The sequence below is a fragment of the Pterocles gutturalis genome, unplaced genomic scaffold (genome assembly GCF_000699245.1).
Source record: "Pterocles gutturalis isolate BGI_N339 unplaced genomic scaffold, ASM69924v1 scaffold17373, whole genome shotgun sequence".
NCBI classification, from domain to species: domain Eukaryota; kingdom Metazoa; phylum Chordata; class Aves; order Pterocliformes; family Pteroclidae; genus Pterocles; species Pterocles gutturalis.
The window spans coordinates 24,667-43,066 of NW_010126044.1; the positions used below are offsets into that span (position 1 = coordinate 24,667).

At 39.1% G+C, this 18,400-nt stretch overlaps 1 protein-coding gene across 1 annotated transcript in view; it reads left to right on the plus strand.

Moving 5' to 3' along the window:
• LOC104460863 (triple functional domain protein-like) overlaps positions 1-18,400 on the plus strand; it is a gene marked incomplete at both ends in the record, with an annotated part of 54,945 nt that overhangs the window by 21,700 nt on the left and 14,845 nt on the right. The window contains 7 exon segments of the mRNA XM_010078828.1: positions 4,329-4,448; positions 6,052-6,073; positions 6,076-6,236; positions 7,282-7,431; positions 8,883-8,997; positions 13,770-13,885; positions 17,138-17,260. Of these exon segments, the coding sequence (XP_010077130.1) occupies positions 4,329-4,448; positions 6,052-6,073; positions 6,076-6,236; positions 7,282-7,431; positions 8,883-8,997; positions 13,770-13,885; positions 17,138-17,260 (807 nt within the window).

Below are 18,400 nucleotides of genomic sequence, written 5' to 3' on the forward strand. Positions count from 1 at the left end.
AGATGAAAATATCCAGTTTTGCTTCTCCCTCAACTACTGTACCAGTTGTGCTTTGTGGCATTGAAGTTCTGTTGATCAAGCCTCAGGGCTAGGAGGAAGAGAAGAGCCAGAAGACAAACACAGGTTTAACGAAAACCTGTGAAGAGTTTGCATGTCAACTTGATGTGTAATACGTGCAGAAAGGGCAAAACCAGATAGAAGATTGCAGCGTAGGAAAACCTCAGCAGGTAGGGGGAAGAGGATGCTCACTGAAATAAGGGACAGCTGTACCTGGCAAAAACAACATGGAAAGGAAAATATGACCATTTGTTACAGAGCAGGGACATATGAGTAGGTAGAAGCAGAGAAGTAATTCAGAGGATATGTCTTGTCCAGAACTCCACTTGCATGTTTGCCTGACAATTTTTTTTTCCTTACCTGTAATATAGCCGCTGGATTACTTATTGCTGCAATCGCTCTGACATACTCATGTTGTAGAATGAGTACTTTGCTGTACTTAGCACATGTTCATTGGGTTTACTATGCTCACTAAGCCTTTTCAGTGCTGCTCTGATCATGGTGTATGTTCTTGGGTATATACCTATATATTCATATTTGTAAAACAGTGTACAGGTACTTGTACCGAGTACAAGCTTGTACTCTCAAAAGTACCTCGAGCAGCCTTGCGTTCTCACATGCAGATCTTTTAGCTTGGTTCAAACGCAGTCCAGTGCTTGAGCTCCGATTGTCTCAAAATACTACTCCAGAAGAGTATCCTGGCACTCCGTATAGTGCCATATGGATGTGAAAACATAGCTAGGACACCCGGCTGAAGCAGGTGTGTCTTGTGATCATGTTTATTTAGAGTGAAAAATTAGTCCAAGAAAAACTAATCTTGAATCAAGCATTTACCTATGTGCTCGGCCCTTTCGAGTGTCCCAGACTCTCAGTTTCATTTCCACAGTTTTGCTGATGATCTGCTGATGCTTTTCTAGCCTGCCGAAGGCTGGGAGAGGAAAGATGGGGTGTGTGGTCCACCCAGACAGTGAGGTGGTGGGAGTTTGCTAACAAACACTGGAAGGCAGCAGCCCTGGAAAAAAGATCAGGCTTGCTATTTACTAGTGCTTATGTTTTTCCTTAGCAGAGGGAAGGCGAAAGTGCTGCTGGCAACTTTCCTCTGGTGGGTTCCACCAGCTTCTGCGCTTGCACCCTAAGCTGCAACAAACAGAAGGGCAAATCAGTATGTTTGAAATGGCGAGTTCTGTGCTAGCTGTCTCTGCTGTGTATGGTGGGATGCCAGGTCAAGGAGAGCTTTGAATTAGTGCCACCTAACTGTTCTCCTTCCTTATAAATTCTCTGGAGAAGGCTAAATGTATTTTAACCCTAAGAAGGTGTGTTTCATTACACTATACCTGGAATAATTATTTTGTAAGGTGGAGAGGGAGCTTAGAACTGCTTTCATAAGACAAAATAGAAATAAAAAATGGATTTAAAAAAAATCTTTTGTCCCCCATGTTCTTACAGGCAAATCCTTTCCTCCAAGTGTAGTTTCTGTTTACAGTCTGTTGGACCTGTCTGGTTCCCTTGGAAGTTTCCCAGAAGTTTCCCTTTTTCTTACTCCTGAGGCTTGCCTGGCCTTGCTCCCTTGAGTATGAACAACCTTCGGGTGTCTTAACAACCTAGAGACTCCTAGCTCCTTTCATGGTCCCTTTCGCCTGCCCCACACTGTGATCTGGAAGTGTGTCCTTGCAGCAGGAGAGGTAGTGCCAAGGTCAGAGACATCTCCCCTGCTGTGAGGCTCTGCCTGACCCAGTGCTTTTTCCCCAGAGGAGCAGAGTGTGTATCCAGGTGTACATCTGGGAGCTGCTGTCTTGTCCCACATCTACACTGCAGACTTATTCTTTTCCACAGACTTGAAAGTTTTGTATGGAAGAACTGAAATACACGCTATCAGTGGAAAAAAAAAAAACTTGTTAGTAATTCATTGTGCAGGCATAAGTGAGAAAAACTGCATTACTAATACAACAGTGTTGCAGTCTGGATAAAGTAAGACAAAAGGTAAGATTGTGATGCAGATATGAAGGAAAGGATGTTGTGTGAAGATGGCATGGCATTGCTTCAAGCTGTTAAAGACATGTTAGAGAATACTCTGGATGTAGACCACATGTGCCTTTGTTTTTAAGGATTTGTGTTTTAATAGGTCCTTCGTGTGTTTTCAGTGAATGTTTTCAGTCTGTGATTGTGGTCATGTCATCCTGATTCACTTAAGAGTAACCTGACACAATGGAATTAATGGTAGTGTCATATGTGGATCACTAGATGAGAGTATTTAGTGTCAAGAGCTGACTGTGGTTTGGTAGTTAATATAATTATTACCAGTGGTTATTGGTTATTTTTAAATCAGCTGGGCACAAATTAATTCACCCAAGAGTGCCTAGAAAGCTGCCTGAAATACTGTTATAGGCATTAGTGCTTGTCTTCTCCAGACTTCTGGAGATTGGGTGAGATCCTGGAGGCCTGGAACTCAGCATCTGCTTCTCAAAGGTGGGAAAGGATTAGCTAAGGCAGGATTATAAGGTCAGCCAGTGTACCATAATTCCCAGTAAAAATGTGGAAACAAGTAGATTATTAAACCTGAACAGTGATAAGGAGGGCAGAAAAGGCTAACACAGATTAGTTACGTATAGCTTCCCCTTGATAAATCCTATTCTTCCTGACAAGGTAACAGGTCTTCTGGGTAGAGGTGAAAAAGCAGATGATATGGATCTTCATTCTATTAAAGCTTTTAAAATAGTTTAGTTCAGTCTATACAGCCTTAGCTTGCCATGAGAACGTCATATGAGGCTGCATCACCATGAATGATAACTTGCTGGAAAACCATACTCAGTAACAAAAATTGTTAAGAGACTCACTAGATTGGAAAACAGATTTCAAAATAATAATTTAAAAAATCTGTAGAAATCTGTTTGTATTTTGATACTAGTTCTTGTTGTGGAAGGTGTCCCTGCCCATGGCAGGGGCTTTGGAACTCGATGATCTTTAAGGTCCTTACCAACCCAAACCATGCTATGATTCTATGTTTTCAGTCAGAAAATCTACATGTTAGAGTAGAGATTATGCTTTAAAATTTCAAGATAAAGGTAAAAGAAGCTGGAAAGGAAATCTGAGTTCATCAGAAGACATTGCATTACACTGCAGAATGATCTTGGTGCATGGGAGAATTGGACTGCAAGAAGGATATTAATTTTGTTAGCAACAAATACAGAGCATGATAGAATGGGCAGGAATAATCAGATGAAAAAATACAACACGGTTATTAACTGACTGAGCAGCAGTTCCATAGAAAAGTTGTACAGATGACAGTGAATAACCTGATTTATGCCCGGTTTTACTTAGGATTTGAAAGATTTTTATCAAAGTGATGGATATCAACTGGAGAGAGCTTGTAAAAGAGCAGTGAGAAAAATTAGGCAGCTAACTTCACATAGGAGAGTTTGAAGAGATTGGGGTCAACAAGAGAAGAGGAGCCTAGAGGAGAGAATCGAGTAATATTCTTGAGGGAGAGAGGAGAGGGGAAAACAGAACTGATGCTAAAAGAAAAAAAAAAGGTTGGGTTTATTTTTTTCCCTGTCATGGGCAGGAAAAACAAAATGAGCTGAAATTAGAGAGAGATGTGAGCGTTGGAAGTTAGAAACAAGATTTATGGTGATAAAAATGTCTGTTGAGAGTGTGGGATTTCTTTGGATTATTGAAGTCTTGAGTAATGAACAAGGCACAGATCTTCTGGGAGGGTTCTTAAGGTTGGTGTTCCTGCTGTTGATAAAGAATGCACCAGGTGGCCACCCGAGGATTCTTCTGGTTTCAGTGGACACGTCAAAAAAGGCACATCTTGAAAACAAAATATCTTTAAGCAATTAGAAGAGACTCTGGTCACATTTTTCTCAGAATTACTATTCAGAATTATTTGCTTACTTTTTACTAAGTTGCATGTCTTCAATTTACATTACAGAGACTGACTTTTAGGCAAATATTGCTTGTACCTTGTTCCTTTTTTACAGGTGACAGAAATGGTATTCAGAAACACAACCTTGTTCAGAGTATAAACTGAAACCACAAGCATGTAGTAGTTGACTTAAACATAGGAGTTGTCAGCTAAGTGGAATTATAGTGAATGTCATTCGCTGTGTTTATTGAATATATGATTGACTTTAAGTATATAATTAAAACATTATTTAGTCATCAATTCCAGTACTCCTTGTGACCCTAAATGTTTTTGTCCCTAGCAGGGATGCTTTTCTTGCTTGTTGTCAGTGGATTGGCTTATTTCATGGTCTTCTCTTTTGCTACAGGTTTTAGGCTGGATCCGAAATGGGGAATCAATGTTAAATGCTGGGCTTATCACTGCTAGCTCTTTGCAGGAGGCAGAACAGTTACAGAGGGAACATGAGCAGTTTCAACATGCAATAGAGGTAAAAGCACCATTTCAGTGACCATAGCCAAGAAGTCCTGTATTACAGTTTATGAGTCTCTGTAAATAGAACTGCAGTAAGGAGACGTATCTCTTCTGTCTCTTCTCATACTGTTGGGTTAATGCTACAATATTTGAGTTTAGGAAAAGCTGTTGAAATCATCTTATAGCAAAGAGATAAAAACAGTTACTGGGAAGCTGGGGGTTTTTTCTTGTTAGTTTTGGAGATGCAGTTCTAGGTGAACACATCTTCTCAGTGCTTTTTTGTGTCTTTGTGAAGTAATAGACATTTTTTGATCGGAGAGGTTTAAAAAATTATAATAAATCGAACAAGTCTGTTCACAGCAATTTTACCGTAAATGGTGTTTCCCTTTGTTAGAATGCAACAATATGATGCTAACTGCGGAAGTTAAGAATAAATGGAACAGCAAGTATTAGTTTTGTGTATTCTCATATGGTCCTTTAATGTTTCCATTTTTGTTTGGCAGTAGGTTTAACTGAAATTTGTGTGTGGTGGTGTGTCCATCCTCCTGCCATGATTTCAAACTAAACTTATCAAAATGGTCATATCTCTACAAAAAATAGGCAGAAATCTTAAGATTGACAGGAATTATGTATTATTAAATTATGTGTGTGATTGGGGGACTTGGGTTGATAGTTATTATATACAGCACAACAACTTTACTGTTGTTGAAAGAATGACCAAAGTTGTGATTGGGAAAGCTATTTTCAGAAGTGGGCTGTTGTACGATAACTTCTTTTGTGTTCTTCTGATATTCTGTGGAGTTTTCTGTCTCCCCCTGTCTGTTTTTTTGTTGTTTGGGGGGTTTTTTGTTGGTGGTGGGTTGTTTGTTTTTTGTTTGTTTGTTTGTTTTTTTCCCCACAGTTTGCACTATTTGTACCCTCATTTTGAGAGCTTTGGTAACTCTTAAGTATAAAAATCATGAGACCCCTAGATGTTTGTCGATTTAAGGAAAGATTATTAGGAAGCTTAAATTCTGAGTTTTCTGGATCATTCTGTACTTGGCTATAATAATATTCATTATAATTAGAGGTTCCAGATTTCAGGCAAGTATATGTCTACACAGAGAACGGTAGTTAAAAATTTGCTTACAATGAATGCAGAGTTGTCTTTTGTATTGTCCTGCATATTTGCACCTTCATTTGCACACTGCTAATGCACAATAAAGTGTGGTACAACTGTGAGGACAGTAATAGCAATCAAGCCAAAATAAGATACATCCTTTCCATCTCTTTTTTTCTTTACCATGAAGGAAAAGGAAATCAACCTAAAATTCATAATTACAGCAAAGTGTACTGCAACATAGATATGCCATGTGTTGCTTAATGCTATGCAGTGGCTGTTGCTTGTAAACTGCTAGTCATTGTTGTTTTGATGATAATTCTCTACAGAATGTATTTCCTTTGTATTTGCATAAGTGAAGTCATGCAGTGACTAATATTAGATAGTTATTTTTAGTTAATGGGTGTTTGTGCATGTGTATAGAAGTGTAATTGGCACAATGGAAATGTGAGCCTTTGAGGTCTTCAAGCAAATGAACTGAAGCATTCCACTGAACTCTGGAATTTTTACCTCTTGTCAGAAAACACATCAAAGTGCCCTGCAGAAAAGGCAGAGGCCATGCTGCAGGCTAACCACTATGACATGGATATGATCCGGGAGTGTGCAGAGAAGGTTGCTTCCCATTGGCAACAACTGATGCTGAAGATGGAGGACCGTCTCAAGCTTGTGAATGCCTCTGTTGCCTTCTATAAAACTTCTGAACAGGTACTGAACTGCTACATGATCTGTGGCTGCCTTGGTTAATTCTTCAGTATATAAAGTGGTCTCATAAGACAGAGGCTTTTTACCAAGGCCTGTAGTGACAGGACAAGGGACAATGATTTTAAATTGAAAGAGAGTAGATTAAGATCAGGTATAAGGAAGAAGTTTTTTACGATGAGAGTGATGAGACACTGGAACAGGTTCCCCAGAGAAGTTGTGGATGCCCTGTCCCTGGAGGCGTTCAAAGTCAGGTTGGATGAGGCTTTGAGCATCTAGCGAAAGATGTGGCAGGGGAGAGGACTATAGATGATCTTTAAGGTCCCTTCCAACCCAAACCATTCTATGATACACCAGTAGTAGACAAATTGTACTAACTGCTAAGAAACTACAGCGTAGTTGGTCTGGCTACGCTTGCTTCCAATTAGCAGACTTCAAAAAAGATTCACTACTGACGTGCAGTGGCTACTGGTGAAGACTCAAATCTTCATCCACCTCTTCTGTCACTCTGCCCTTTAATATTTCTCAGATTCTTATTTTTGAGGAAAGTCTTGTAAAACATTTTCAAGATGAAAGACACTGTACAAGTGCTTAGTTGGATTTCTGCTTGTTTCAAGAAGTTTTGCTTAAACCATAAATGAGTTACACAGAGGCTTTAATGGAAGTACTTCAGATGGATAATCTTTTTTTTGTGTGGGAGTCGGAGAAAAAACAGCTTCATCCTACTTGTCCACAGAAGAGTTAGGGAGAAGGCTGGCGAGGTTGCTTCGTCTGCAATCATATTTTAAGTCCATCCTGAAGTATGCATTCACACAGGCAGAGGAGGATGAGCAACTTTAGGTAGACAGCTTCTGAACAATTCCAGGTAAGCAGGCTGATGCTTGCAAACCTACAGCCTTTTTTTTTGTTTGTTGCCTTCTCTTAAGTCCCAGTCAAAACATGTCAGAAGCTAGCGTACATTTAAGAGGTAGTTTAGTTTTCCATTTTTTTGGCTTGAATTTGGAATCTTTGTCTTACTGAATTATATTAGAGTTGGTCTCCTTGCTGATAGGTGTGCAGCGTGCTGGAAAGCCTGGAGCAAGAATATAAGCGAGAAGAAGACTGGTGTGGAGGAGCAGACAAACTGGGTCCCAACTCTGAAACAGATCATGTTACTCCCATGATAAGCAAACACCTGGAACAGAAAGAGGCGTTCCTAAAGGTAGGGTTTGCAATTTTTTTTGTGGTCTTGGAAAGCATACAGTCAAACACTAACTAACTCTTAGAGTGCTGAAATGTATGTGGAAAGCAATAGTGCCCATTCAAAAGCTACAGGTATGTCCCAGACTGCAAAGATGTGGGAAATGGCACGTTAACTGCTTGTGACAGTGATTAGGAGAACACTGCCAAGTGCATAAAAATTCTATCCAGTTTATAAATATGTTTCCTGTTGAACTTCAATAGATGTCAGGTCTCCCACTGTGACTGAAAAGGAATTGTGAATCACTGCTTTGAGCAACTGTCATTCTAAAGAATGCTTAAAGACTGCTGCTTTGGAAGTGAAGTGACAGTCACACAGTGCCATTGCTGCCTGTGCATCAGGGCAGCTCTCAGATTTACTTGAACTACAGTAGAGTACGGAAGGAAGAAGTTGCTAGACAAGCATCTGGGAATAGTTGGGTTTGTGTAACAGTCTGCAGATCGATGAGAAGTTTTCATTCTAACTAATGTCCTAGTGAAGAGTTATTGATCATACTGAATAAATGTGTAACGGATGCTTGCAAAGTAGTGCAACTAACCCTGTAACTAAAGGCTTTTTCCAGCATCACTTTGAAAGACATCAGAGTATAACACTTAGCTTTATTAAAAGCCTTTTTGTTCTCAGTGCACAGATGAGAACATTCAAAAATGTGTTAGCATAGCTCTGAGTATATTTTCAAATAGACCTTTCTGCAGCTAGTGTGTGAGTTTCTTTGCGTTAAAACAATTTAAGAAATTACTTAGTGTCTCTGTCACTGAATCTAACCATGCTACCTTTATCTAACCTTTTAGAGTAGCATTTCATGTTCTTCTTATTAAAAATAAGGCAGCCAGCCCACATGTAGTACTTGGTGTGCATTAAAATGAAGAAGGCAGCTGAGCTGAGTGTTGGCAATGCAGCGGCGAAGACTGAAAGCTCTCAAGGCCTTAATATTTTAAGGGGATGTGATAACATTTTAGCACTTCTGGTTACACTTCAGTGGAGCACTTTTTGTTTCAAGTAGTGCCGGATGTTTTGGAATATCCAGGTGATTACCGAAGCACATGCACTCTGTTTATGCAAGAAATAACTTGAAGTGGCATGTGGCACATACACAAAACAAACTTCTCTGTGAGCTCTGAGTCACACTGAAAGCTCTAGAGGAGGTAATTGCTTCTCAGGATCTTCAGATAAAAAGTAATAGCATTTTGTTTGGGATTTTTTTCTGATGGATAAGTAAGGATTAACTGTTATTTGTTGGGAAAACTATTTTAGTCCCTGTGTTGGCTTACTTTTAGAAGGATTTAACAAGCAACACTTTTTAAAACTGGAGAGGGTGGGAAATGCACAAAGGGGGAAGAGGAAGGTCCTTCATCTTTTTCTGGATGTATATGTGTGCATCTTTAAGGAAAGTAATACCACTGACTCTCTAGGCTTGCACACTGGCTCGGAGGAATGCTGATGTCTTCCTGAAATACCTGCACAGGAACAGCGTAAACATGCCAGGGATGGTGACACACATCAAGGCACCTGAACAACAAGTGAAAAGTAAGGGGTTCTAGTTCCTTTTTTCTCCAAAGAACGTGATCATCATGTGTTGTGGTGTGTGTGATGATGGGGGAGTGAAGCCTACCCAAGTGGAAAGGGTTCTGTCAAGCTTAACAGGAGATAATTAAAATTGCTCGCACACTTTGAAGGAGCTGCCCTTCATCAAATTCTGTTATACGCAAATGAAGTTACTTTGAATTTATCTCCTGTTTACACTTAATTTTCCTTCAATTTGAGACTCAAAGGTACTGCTTTTGTTCAGAGAATGAGATAGTAAACTTCCCCATGATAATGTCTGGTCTGAAGCCAAATGGGAGCTGATCACTCTAAGCTTACTCAGTGCGTTAGTGTAGTGCATTTTGAGAGTTCCTTGGGAGTTCCAGGGTGATACAGGATAATCCCTTGAATGATGCCCTTGGACTCTTTGTGTAGTTGGATCAGTATTAAGGAACTTCATGAAGTATAAGATAACTGACATCATGTTTAAATTAGATGTGTAGATAGGTAGTAGCTGAGGTGAGGCAGGAAAGGACTAGTACATGGGGCTTGGGTTTTTGCTGGGATTCAGTGTAGTGCAGCTTTAAGATATAACATGCACTGTGTTGAATGGAGTAGAGAGAGGAATCTATATGTCTTTTAGGGACAAAAGGACAGGAAATTACTAGGGTATGCATAACTGCTGGATGAGGTAGGCAGAACAGAAATGAGGGAGATATTCAGAAATAAGTATTGCATTTTACTCATTTATTTGTCAGTTGTATTCTGCTTGATGCATTTTGAAGCTGTGACTGAAGACTCAGACCATGCTACAGACTCAAAACCAGATAAAGCTAATTGTCTAATTGCTGTTTGCAGCTACCCAAAGGGGAGTTATGCAGAGGATGGAGCCAAACTTGGAACACGGCAGTAGGACCAGAGGAAAAAGTTGCAGCAAGGCAAATTCTGAATGGATATAAGGAGAAAGTGTTACAGCAGGAGTGAGAAAGCATTGAGTAGAGCAGGTAGCCCGGACAGGTAGTGGAAACTGTGCCCTTGGGAATTTTTAAAACTCAGTTGAACAAGCCCCTGAAAAACTTCGAAGGTAGTCCTGCTTTGAGGAGGATATTGGAACAGGTGGCCTCCAGAGGTCACTTCTACTCTAATTTTTTTGATGACTGTGAGTAAAGGACATGCTCGCTACTTTACTTTACTACAAGAGGAAAATTGTGTTAAACTTAGCCATGTATTTGACAGTACTGAAATTGAAAATCTCCCTGTGTTGAATTTTTTTGTGTTGGAAAGATAATAGGGTATTGGCCATACTTTTCACTCTAAGGAAATAATTGGATTGTGGCAGCTGAAACTTTGAGCATGTAAAGCTAAGACAAGGGTTGTTTTTCCTCTGTGCCCAAGGCATCAACATGTATAGAACTGTACAAGACAAAATCTCAACACAAATGCTGGCAGTATCAATAACTGAGGAAGTGTTGCTGAGATTTGTCACTTAGCTCTTCTCTTAGTAGTAGACAAAGAAAACAAAGCGGAAGCAAGCAGGAAGTTGTAGCTACCACACTTACTGAGTATAAGAAAAAAATGTTGGAGTTTTGGACAAACTTCTTAAAAACTCATTTCTGAAAGCTGTGTAGAAACAGTCATTCTGAGAAAGGTAAATGTGTTCAGATGAGGAAATAGTGGAAAAGTCTCTCCTAACATCCTTAAGAATAATTATATGTCAGAACTGTAGCGGTATGCATGTTCTGTGTACATTTAAAATCCTGGGTGCATTACACATGTTTAAAAAGCAACAAAAATCCCCAAGCAGGAAAAAAATAAGCTATGTGCTCTAACACTTTTCCCCCATAAGCCATGCAATATATGCTTCTGAAAATTAAACACGAGTCATGATAAAACTAGTGAGGACTCCTTCCTTTTCGGTCTCAGTGGTATGGTGGTAGCTGACCAAATGATTTAAAAGTTCAAGTATGCATGTAAGGAAAAAATATATTTTCATCTCTTTTCTAAATAGATAGAGGAAAGAAAAGTAAGTGTGTTTATTTCATTTTGGTGAAACAGAGGTTCTGTGTGTTTTGCTGGACCATTGCACACTCATACTCAGGTGTATGCCTGAAGCAGTGTGTCAGACTGTGATCAGTATGTAGTATATACATGAACACTTTAAAAACTTGAGTAACACTTGAGTTTCTGCAGAACTGCTGAACATTTTTCAAAAACCTAATTCAGTGGCATACTTGATCCTTATTCTGAGCTGCAGATTATGATATCTAGAAAAACTGTGTCTTAATCTAGGCAACGTTTAGCTAAGCACATGCTTCATGGGAAACAGGAATCACAATGGTACTGAACTCTTGAGAGGTATCCTTCTGTCCCTTCATACCAGTATAAATATTTTCCTTGACCTGCAGTTAAGAGTATCCAGATACGATATTGGACGTGGTGAAGTTATAGCTGAATTATAGGAGATTGAGGCCAGAAGCTGTGCTGTGGCAGGTGGATTCAGCTGGTGACAATTGCTGTAAGATCATGGATGGAGCATCTTCATCTTGCTTCTGCTGATAATTTTGCATGCTCCTTTGTTACCTCTGTCACTGCTGTACAGGCTGCGACTGAAGGTAGTGCAGAAACTTGTCTAGTGGTGCTCGTATTTTTAGATAGGTTGACAGAGAATGCAGGATGCATAGAGACAGCTGAAAGCTCTCTGAGCCTGAAGAATAACCTGGAAGTTTAGGGAGCAATCCTAGCAAATGTTGGAATCAAAGAAAATAAGAACAACAGGGACTATAGTTAAAAGGCTTGCAATAGAGCTGCTCATCCAAACCTAGTATTAAGTGTTGATGTTCTATAACTTCCTTTGAGTATTTTATGGTATATTTTTTCTCTTCCTTCTCAGTCCAAGAAATTAACGGCAATAACATTAACAGTGCCCAGCCAAGTGTCTCTCACTGGCTTGCCATCTGTATCATGTCCTGACAGAATAAACGCTATTCCAGTTAGCTAAATTCACCTTGGCTTGCTCTTTGTCAGAACTACTTCACTTGCGTCACTATAAAGATACCTTGTTTTACATGGTGTCAGGTTGGGTGTATTGCATTGTTTAATAATAGTGTCCCGTGTCCCCCCCAAAATCCGGCATATATTTTGGAGCAAGCATTTTGGAGGTGGTGTAAGGCAGAAATAAACCAGACAAAGCAGGTGAGGCTCATAGCAGATCAGCTCGTGGCTTGGCTAAGGGACAGGTCAGTTGAGGCATATTTCAGGGTAGCCTGCCTAGCAGGAGGAAAACTGTGGCTGCAGTGACCAAGTTCCAACCAAAAGCAAGTCCTGGGTGATCTCAATGCTCTGTGGCAAGTGGGAATACAGAGCTTCCAAACAGGAGGGCTTTGGCAGCAGTGCAGACAGGTTTCATAATCCTCAGGGTGGCCATGAGGAGTGGTTGTAATTGGTCCCAAATCACTGGTAGAAATGCTTTTCCCCTCAGGCTCCCTTTATTCTAGCTTCCCTGTTTCAGACTGTTAGCTTTTGGGATGTAAGGTGTGGTGGACCCACACAGTGGGGCGGGGAGATGCAGAGGCATTAAGAGGCCTGGCACCTGAGAGCCTCCATAATTATGGAAAAGAGCAAGCTGCAGGTAAAAGTAGAAAAGCAAGTAAAGCATTGTTGTGAAGAATGAGTCTTTTTTTTGGTGGTCTCTTCTGTTTCTAGTAGACTTCCCCTTGGATTCTTTAAATTTCCAAAGGAATCACCTGGCAGAGATGCTGGGTTTCCCCATTTCCAGGTATTTCAGCTTGCTGTCTGGGTTTGCAGCAGCTGCAAATTCGGGCAGGTCTGCTGCTCTGGAAGAAGCAGTGGGTAAAGTGAGCTTCACAAGAAACTGCTAGGATTTCTTTGTTTGAAGAAAATAAAAAACAATAAGCATTATTTAAAGAAGCAGAGTTCAGATAAAATCTTCTGCGTATTGTAAGCAAAAGATCTTTGCCACCCAGGAAGAATTTATAAGCCAGGCATGTGGAACTTCAAGTTAACGGTGGAGTTTGGAACTTGGCTTCTCAATGGCAGACAGTTTCTGATACTCAGGAATGGAATAACTAATTATGGAGTTGATTATTTGATTACCTAGAAATTCTCTCAAGTCTTAATGAACATTCATATTTGAATAAGTCAACTTACTCAATTATACTACTATTGGTTTTGATTTTTTTTTAAGGGAAATTAATAATTTTGTGGATTTTTCTTTTTGTGAGATGGGTTTCTGTACATATAATATCTGCCTGTATTGCGTTTCTTCTTGTGGTAACCTAAGGTTCTGTATTTGCCCATATGTATTAAATTATTAAAATATTTATAGGAGTCTGGTATATTCAGAAAAGTTTTTTATGGTAATTAGTATGAGATATTAAGCATGTTGTGATTACTTGTGCACGCGCATTTTTTCTGAGGAAACCCTGACACGATCTATCTTTGTCAGACTACATTTTCAATCCTGTTATAAGCAGTAGCAGTCCCTGTATGAAAAATACTTGAGAAAAGGTGTAAATATTAAGCTTAATTAATTAATTAATTGCATCTCTAGTTTCTTTAACCAGCATTTCTGTACATAGTAATGAAAAAGGAACACTCTGTGTTTCATGACTATCAGGAAAAAGAGCAAAACAAAGAGTAACAGAGTAAGTGTATTGTAAACTCCGCAAGATGAAGTACTTTATTCTGCTAATTTTAATGTGATATTTCAAAATCGGTTCTCATAACCTCTGTTGAAACTGTTTTCATTTCTTCAGATATCTTGAATGAACTCTTCCAGAGGGAGAACCGTGTACTGCATTATTGGACCATGCGTAAAAGACGTCTTGATCAGTGCCAACAGTATGTGGTGTTTGAAAGAAGTGCCAAACAGGTGAGGGTTTTATATAAAAATCCTCTTCAGAGTGATGAAGGTTTGATATACACCAACTTGTCCCACAATAACAAATTTACCATTGACTTCAATATTTCAAATGACTGAAGTATCAATGATGAAAATAGAAAGTAAGTGAAATTATTGGCTTTTCCTTTAATACAGAACAACTAAATCCATTGAGGTGGGGTGTCTTTACTGCTGTAACTTAAAGGCAGTGTTTTGCTTCTGCCAGCTTGATCTGGTACTGGCAAGTCTCATTTCTGCAAGCTTGTGTTTGGCAAATTGTTACACTTGTTAACTTTTACACACACCTAATTTGACTGGGGAAATAATAGGCAGCAATGTTTTTCTCAGATGTTGGGGGAAAAAACATCTAATTAAGTTGAATGGCAGTTCTAGAAAACTGACAAGTTGTATAACTCATTAAACAATAAATAACTGAATGACTTCGTTAAGTTTTTGCAATTTTGCATGTATTTGGTTTCATGGTTTTTGCATGGTAGATCCACCTCTTTGTATTTTGTTGAATTTATCAGTCTGGAAAGAACTATTAAGTGAGTACTGCACACAGAAAACAGCCCCTTCACTAACCAAAACGCAAGCCATAAAAATAAGTAGGGGGTTCCAAGACAGAATTAGTAACTGGAATGATCTGCAATGTTTCTTTATTTTTTTTTTAAGTGAGTATCAGACAAAGAAAGGAAGCTATCTGTTCCTGTTCTGCAAAAAATGACGCAACGCCCATAGTGTGAAATACAGTTAGATCTACTTTAAAGGACTCAAAAAAGTAATTTTTTGTATTTCTTTCTGACAGCAGTGTAGACAGAGGCTTAAATACTACTGGTCTGTTTTGATCTCTTTGAAAGATTTTTTTAAAGTCTGTCTTTCATGATTTCACAAAGGAAGTATTGCAAGAAAAATCTTGGAGTAAAGTTAAAGATTAATACCTCTTTAAAACAACAACAGCACCCCTTCCCTGCCCCCACCCCACTTTTGAATAACCTTAACTCCAACCTCTGCCAGGCACATGACCCACTTGCTTTTGTATGGTCATTACTGAATAACAGTCAAACACTGGAGATAAAGATCAGTCAGCATTTTCATTGTAAATCCCATTTTTCAGCAGTCACCAGTTCAGTCATCGAAAACCAAACTGCATATGGACTCCACACTGATTAGCCAGAAAACTGAAATGTTGGTGTCTTCATTTAGATTTTTGTTTGGAAGTTGGAAGTACCCATTCTTTGTGCTTTCAGAACTCAATGCCCTGGATAGGAGGCAGATACCATAGTAGTTTGCAAGGAAAATGATGAACTCTCAAATCATTCCACAGTTAAGGACTCACCTGGTCACTAAATTCATTTCTCCAGTTCTTCTTGTATGATGAGATGTGTCTCCACCATAAAATCCTGATCCTCCCATGAAATAAGAGCTCGTCTAAACTGTGGGAATTAACATTAGGATGAACCTTCTGTCATGTTGTGGCTTTAGAGAGCTGCCAAAAAGTTCAGAAAGGGCAACATTTGGGGAGGGGAAGCTTTTTTGTTCATCGTTAATTCCAGCATTGTGTAATGAACCCGCCAAAAAAAGGTAGAGGTTAAAAAGTTAAAAGTGAGAAGTATCAAAATAAATTTTATTTGTAGTATCAGTGCTAGCCATGCTTCTTGTCGATATCAGTCTTCACTTGCAAAGATTGACATTAGAATGGCAAGGGGCATTGTACACGTGATTGGTTGAAGTGCCCCTTTTCTTGACTCTAGTCCAAGAGTTGTTGGTTTGTGTCCATCAGTGGCGCTTGAAAAGTACAGGCTCATCTCATGAGATTTCTGTCTGCACTAGTATGTGACTGGGTAAATGGCATCCTAGCATTCACATTCAGTGTTGAATTTTGAAGGCTTTCTACTCACTTTATTTTTTGTACCAAGAGGCAAAAAGCAGGTCCAAAGTGGAAGGAAGAGAATCGAAGATGTTCAGTCACAGGCTTGATTAGCTTAAATTGTACAGATGATGCCTTTTCTGATTCAGTGTAAGGTTATGTTCTTGAAAAATGTGTATCTACTCTCCACGAAGATAAAATTTCTTTTCTGGGTAATGTGAATAGATAAAAGGGTAAACTGAAAGTATGAGAGGGAAAAGGAAGAATGAGGACCTCCTAGCAATCTACTACTTTTTCTCTTAAGAGTATTAACTTTGTCTAGTGCTGTATATGTTTACTGAAGACACAGAAGATACACAGGCATTTAATAACAAGACAGTTCTAAGCAAGCTATATTGAACTCTTTCAACATTTGATATTGACTTTGTCAGAACCAAAAAGTTTCTAAGTTCGTGTGCCTCTTCATAACTGCTGTAGTAGCCTGCACTAAGAGCTGCAAAACAGCTTGATAATGTAAGACTTTAGTTACTTTTTTTGTTTTTACTGTTACGAGGCAGTTTGAGAGGACTCTTATTTTTTTTTTCCAGTAGACAGAGAGGAGGGTTCCTCGCAACCACTAAGTTATGCTTAAAAGGGCAGCATACATTAACGTGGGTAAAACATAGATAACGTGAATCAGGATGGTTCATAATAGTGAGAGAGTAAGGTTCCGAGACAGGGAAGGGAAACAATTTTAGTTTGCAGTTCTTAATTTCTTGTCTTTTACTACCTATACATACATTAGTTGGTTTAACTGATACATCTTACTATTCCTCCTCTGCTGCAGGTTTAATTTCTAGTACATGTAACTATATACCATCACTTTGTGAGGCTGGAATACATGTCAACTAAAGAATGAAATTGTAGTTAAATCTTATGTGCTTGGAAAGTTTAGCCTACACATTTGTCAGTCTTATGTACATTTTTACAAGTTGGAAAACGCATATTTCTGAGTTCAGCTGTCCGGTGTTGCACCAAAAAAGTGATTTTCACTCAGCTGGGGAGTATGCTAACAAAACTGTAGACATAGTCAGTTAGAACCTTTTAATAGTGGACTGCTATAGTCCTATAGTAGTGGACTTCATGACATCTTGAGGTATTCAGATTCATGTGTCAGTTGTTTAATTATTTAAGCATTGCTTCATAGACTAAGTGAATTATTTCAGAATTACAAACTTTGATATTGTTAGAGGTATTAGATGATTGCCACGAGTGACAGAGTAAAATTTACCTGTGGCTAATCTGTGTTCATGAAATACTGATTGCAGATGGTTTCTAATGACAAAAGTATGTTGCCTTCTCTCTTACTTTTCCTTCATTATTGCTTTATTTAGGCTCTGGAATGGATTCATGACAATGGAGAGTTTTATTTGTCCACACATACTTCCACTGGCTCCAGTATCCAACACACTCAAGAGCTGTTAAAAGAACATGAAGAGTTTCAGATCACAGCAAAGGTAAAAAAAAAATAAAAATATGTAAGATTTAAAAAAAGAAAAAAAACAAAAAAAACCCCCAAAAAAACCCCCCGCAAACAACCCAAATTCCCTGCTCCCCCCCAAAGAATCTGCAAGATGTGTCCATCAAGATTAGTTTACTTGCAGTGTCTTTGTCTCTGTACTTCTGCTGGGAACAGAATAAACCGAAAGGTAATCAGAAGGTAATCACTGGTACTGGAGCTCCATCAGCCCTATGTGTTGTTGATTTCACATGTCAGAATAGTAGTGAGATAGCTTAAAAATGTTTTTTGAAAACCTGCAAACCTTGCAGGGCCTTCGACTTCTACTTTTATATCCTCGTGTCTGTGGATTACTATATGTTCATTTAGGATATAAAATACAAGAAGACATTATTATTCAGCTGGGAGTTAATTAGAAGATAGTAGAAAAATTAAAGCTTTACTTGTTAGGGTACTCATTTTATTAAAGTATTCTGTTACTCTGGTGTAACTTTTTGAGCCATGGCAATGTTACATTATTCTGCGTCTCTGAAGGCCTATACAGAGATGTAGATGTCACTTGTGAGGCTTACCAGTTTTCACATGTGAAAGACAGGCAGCTAGTGCGTGACTGAAATACCTGAGCTTATGTAGCCTTGCCTGTCTCTGTTTTGTTTTGTCACCTGTTCAAACTGTCACCTGTTTCCACCTCTCGGCTCTCCAATCTTCATAGAGAAATAAGAGAGTCCAAGAAAGTAAGCAAGTGTTCATTTGCCTGAAGGACCACCTCAGAAGAGAAGAGACTTGGAGATGGAGTTGGTCATGGGACCATGTGAGAAGGGAGAATCCAAAAAGAACAGAGTTCACTTTTGCTTTTTAAACCTGGATTTTCTTCCTTCTGAGTTTTTCTCCAGCTTTTGTTCTGCTGGATCCCTTCCAGCATTCAGAGCACCACTGCCCCCCTTGTTTCCTCTGTCAGTCCACAGATGACGCGGGCGCCCCTTTTGAAAGGATGTTGTTAGTGCCACTCCCTTGGTGTTTCGCTACCTGTTGGGAGGGTGTATTAGCTGTTGCTAATTGTGAAAAGAAATTATTGGATGAGGGACCGTTAGGAAACAAAAAGAATTAAAAAAAAAAAAAAAGGAAAGGACAAAAAGTG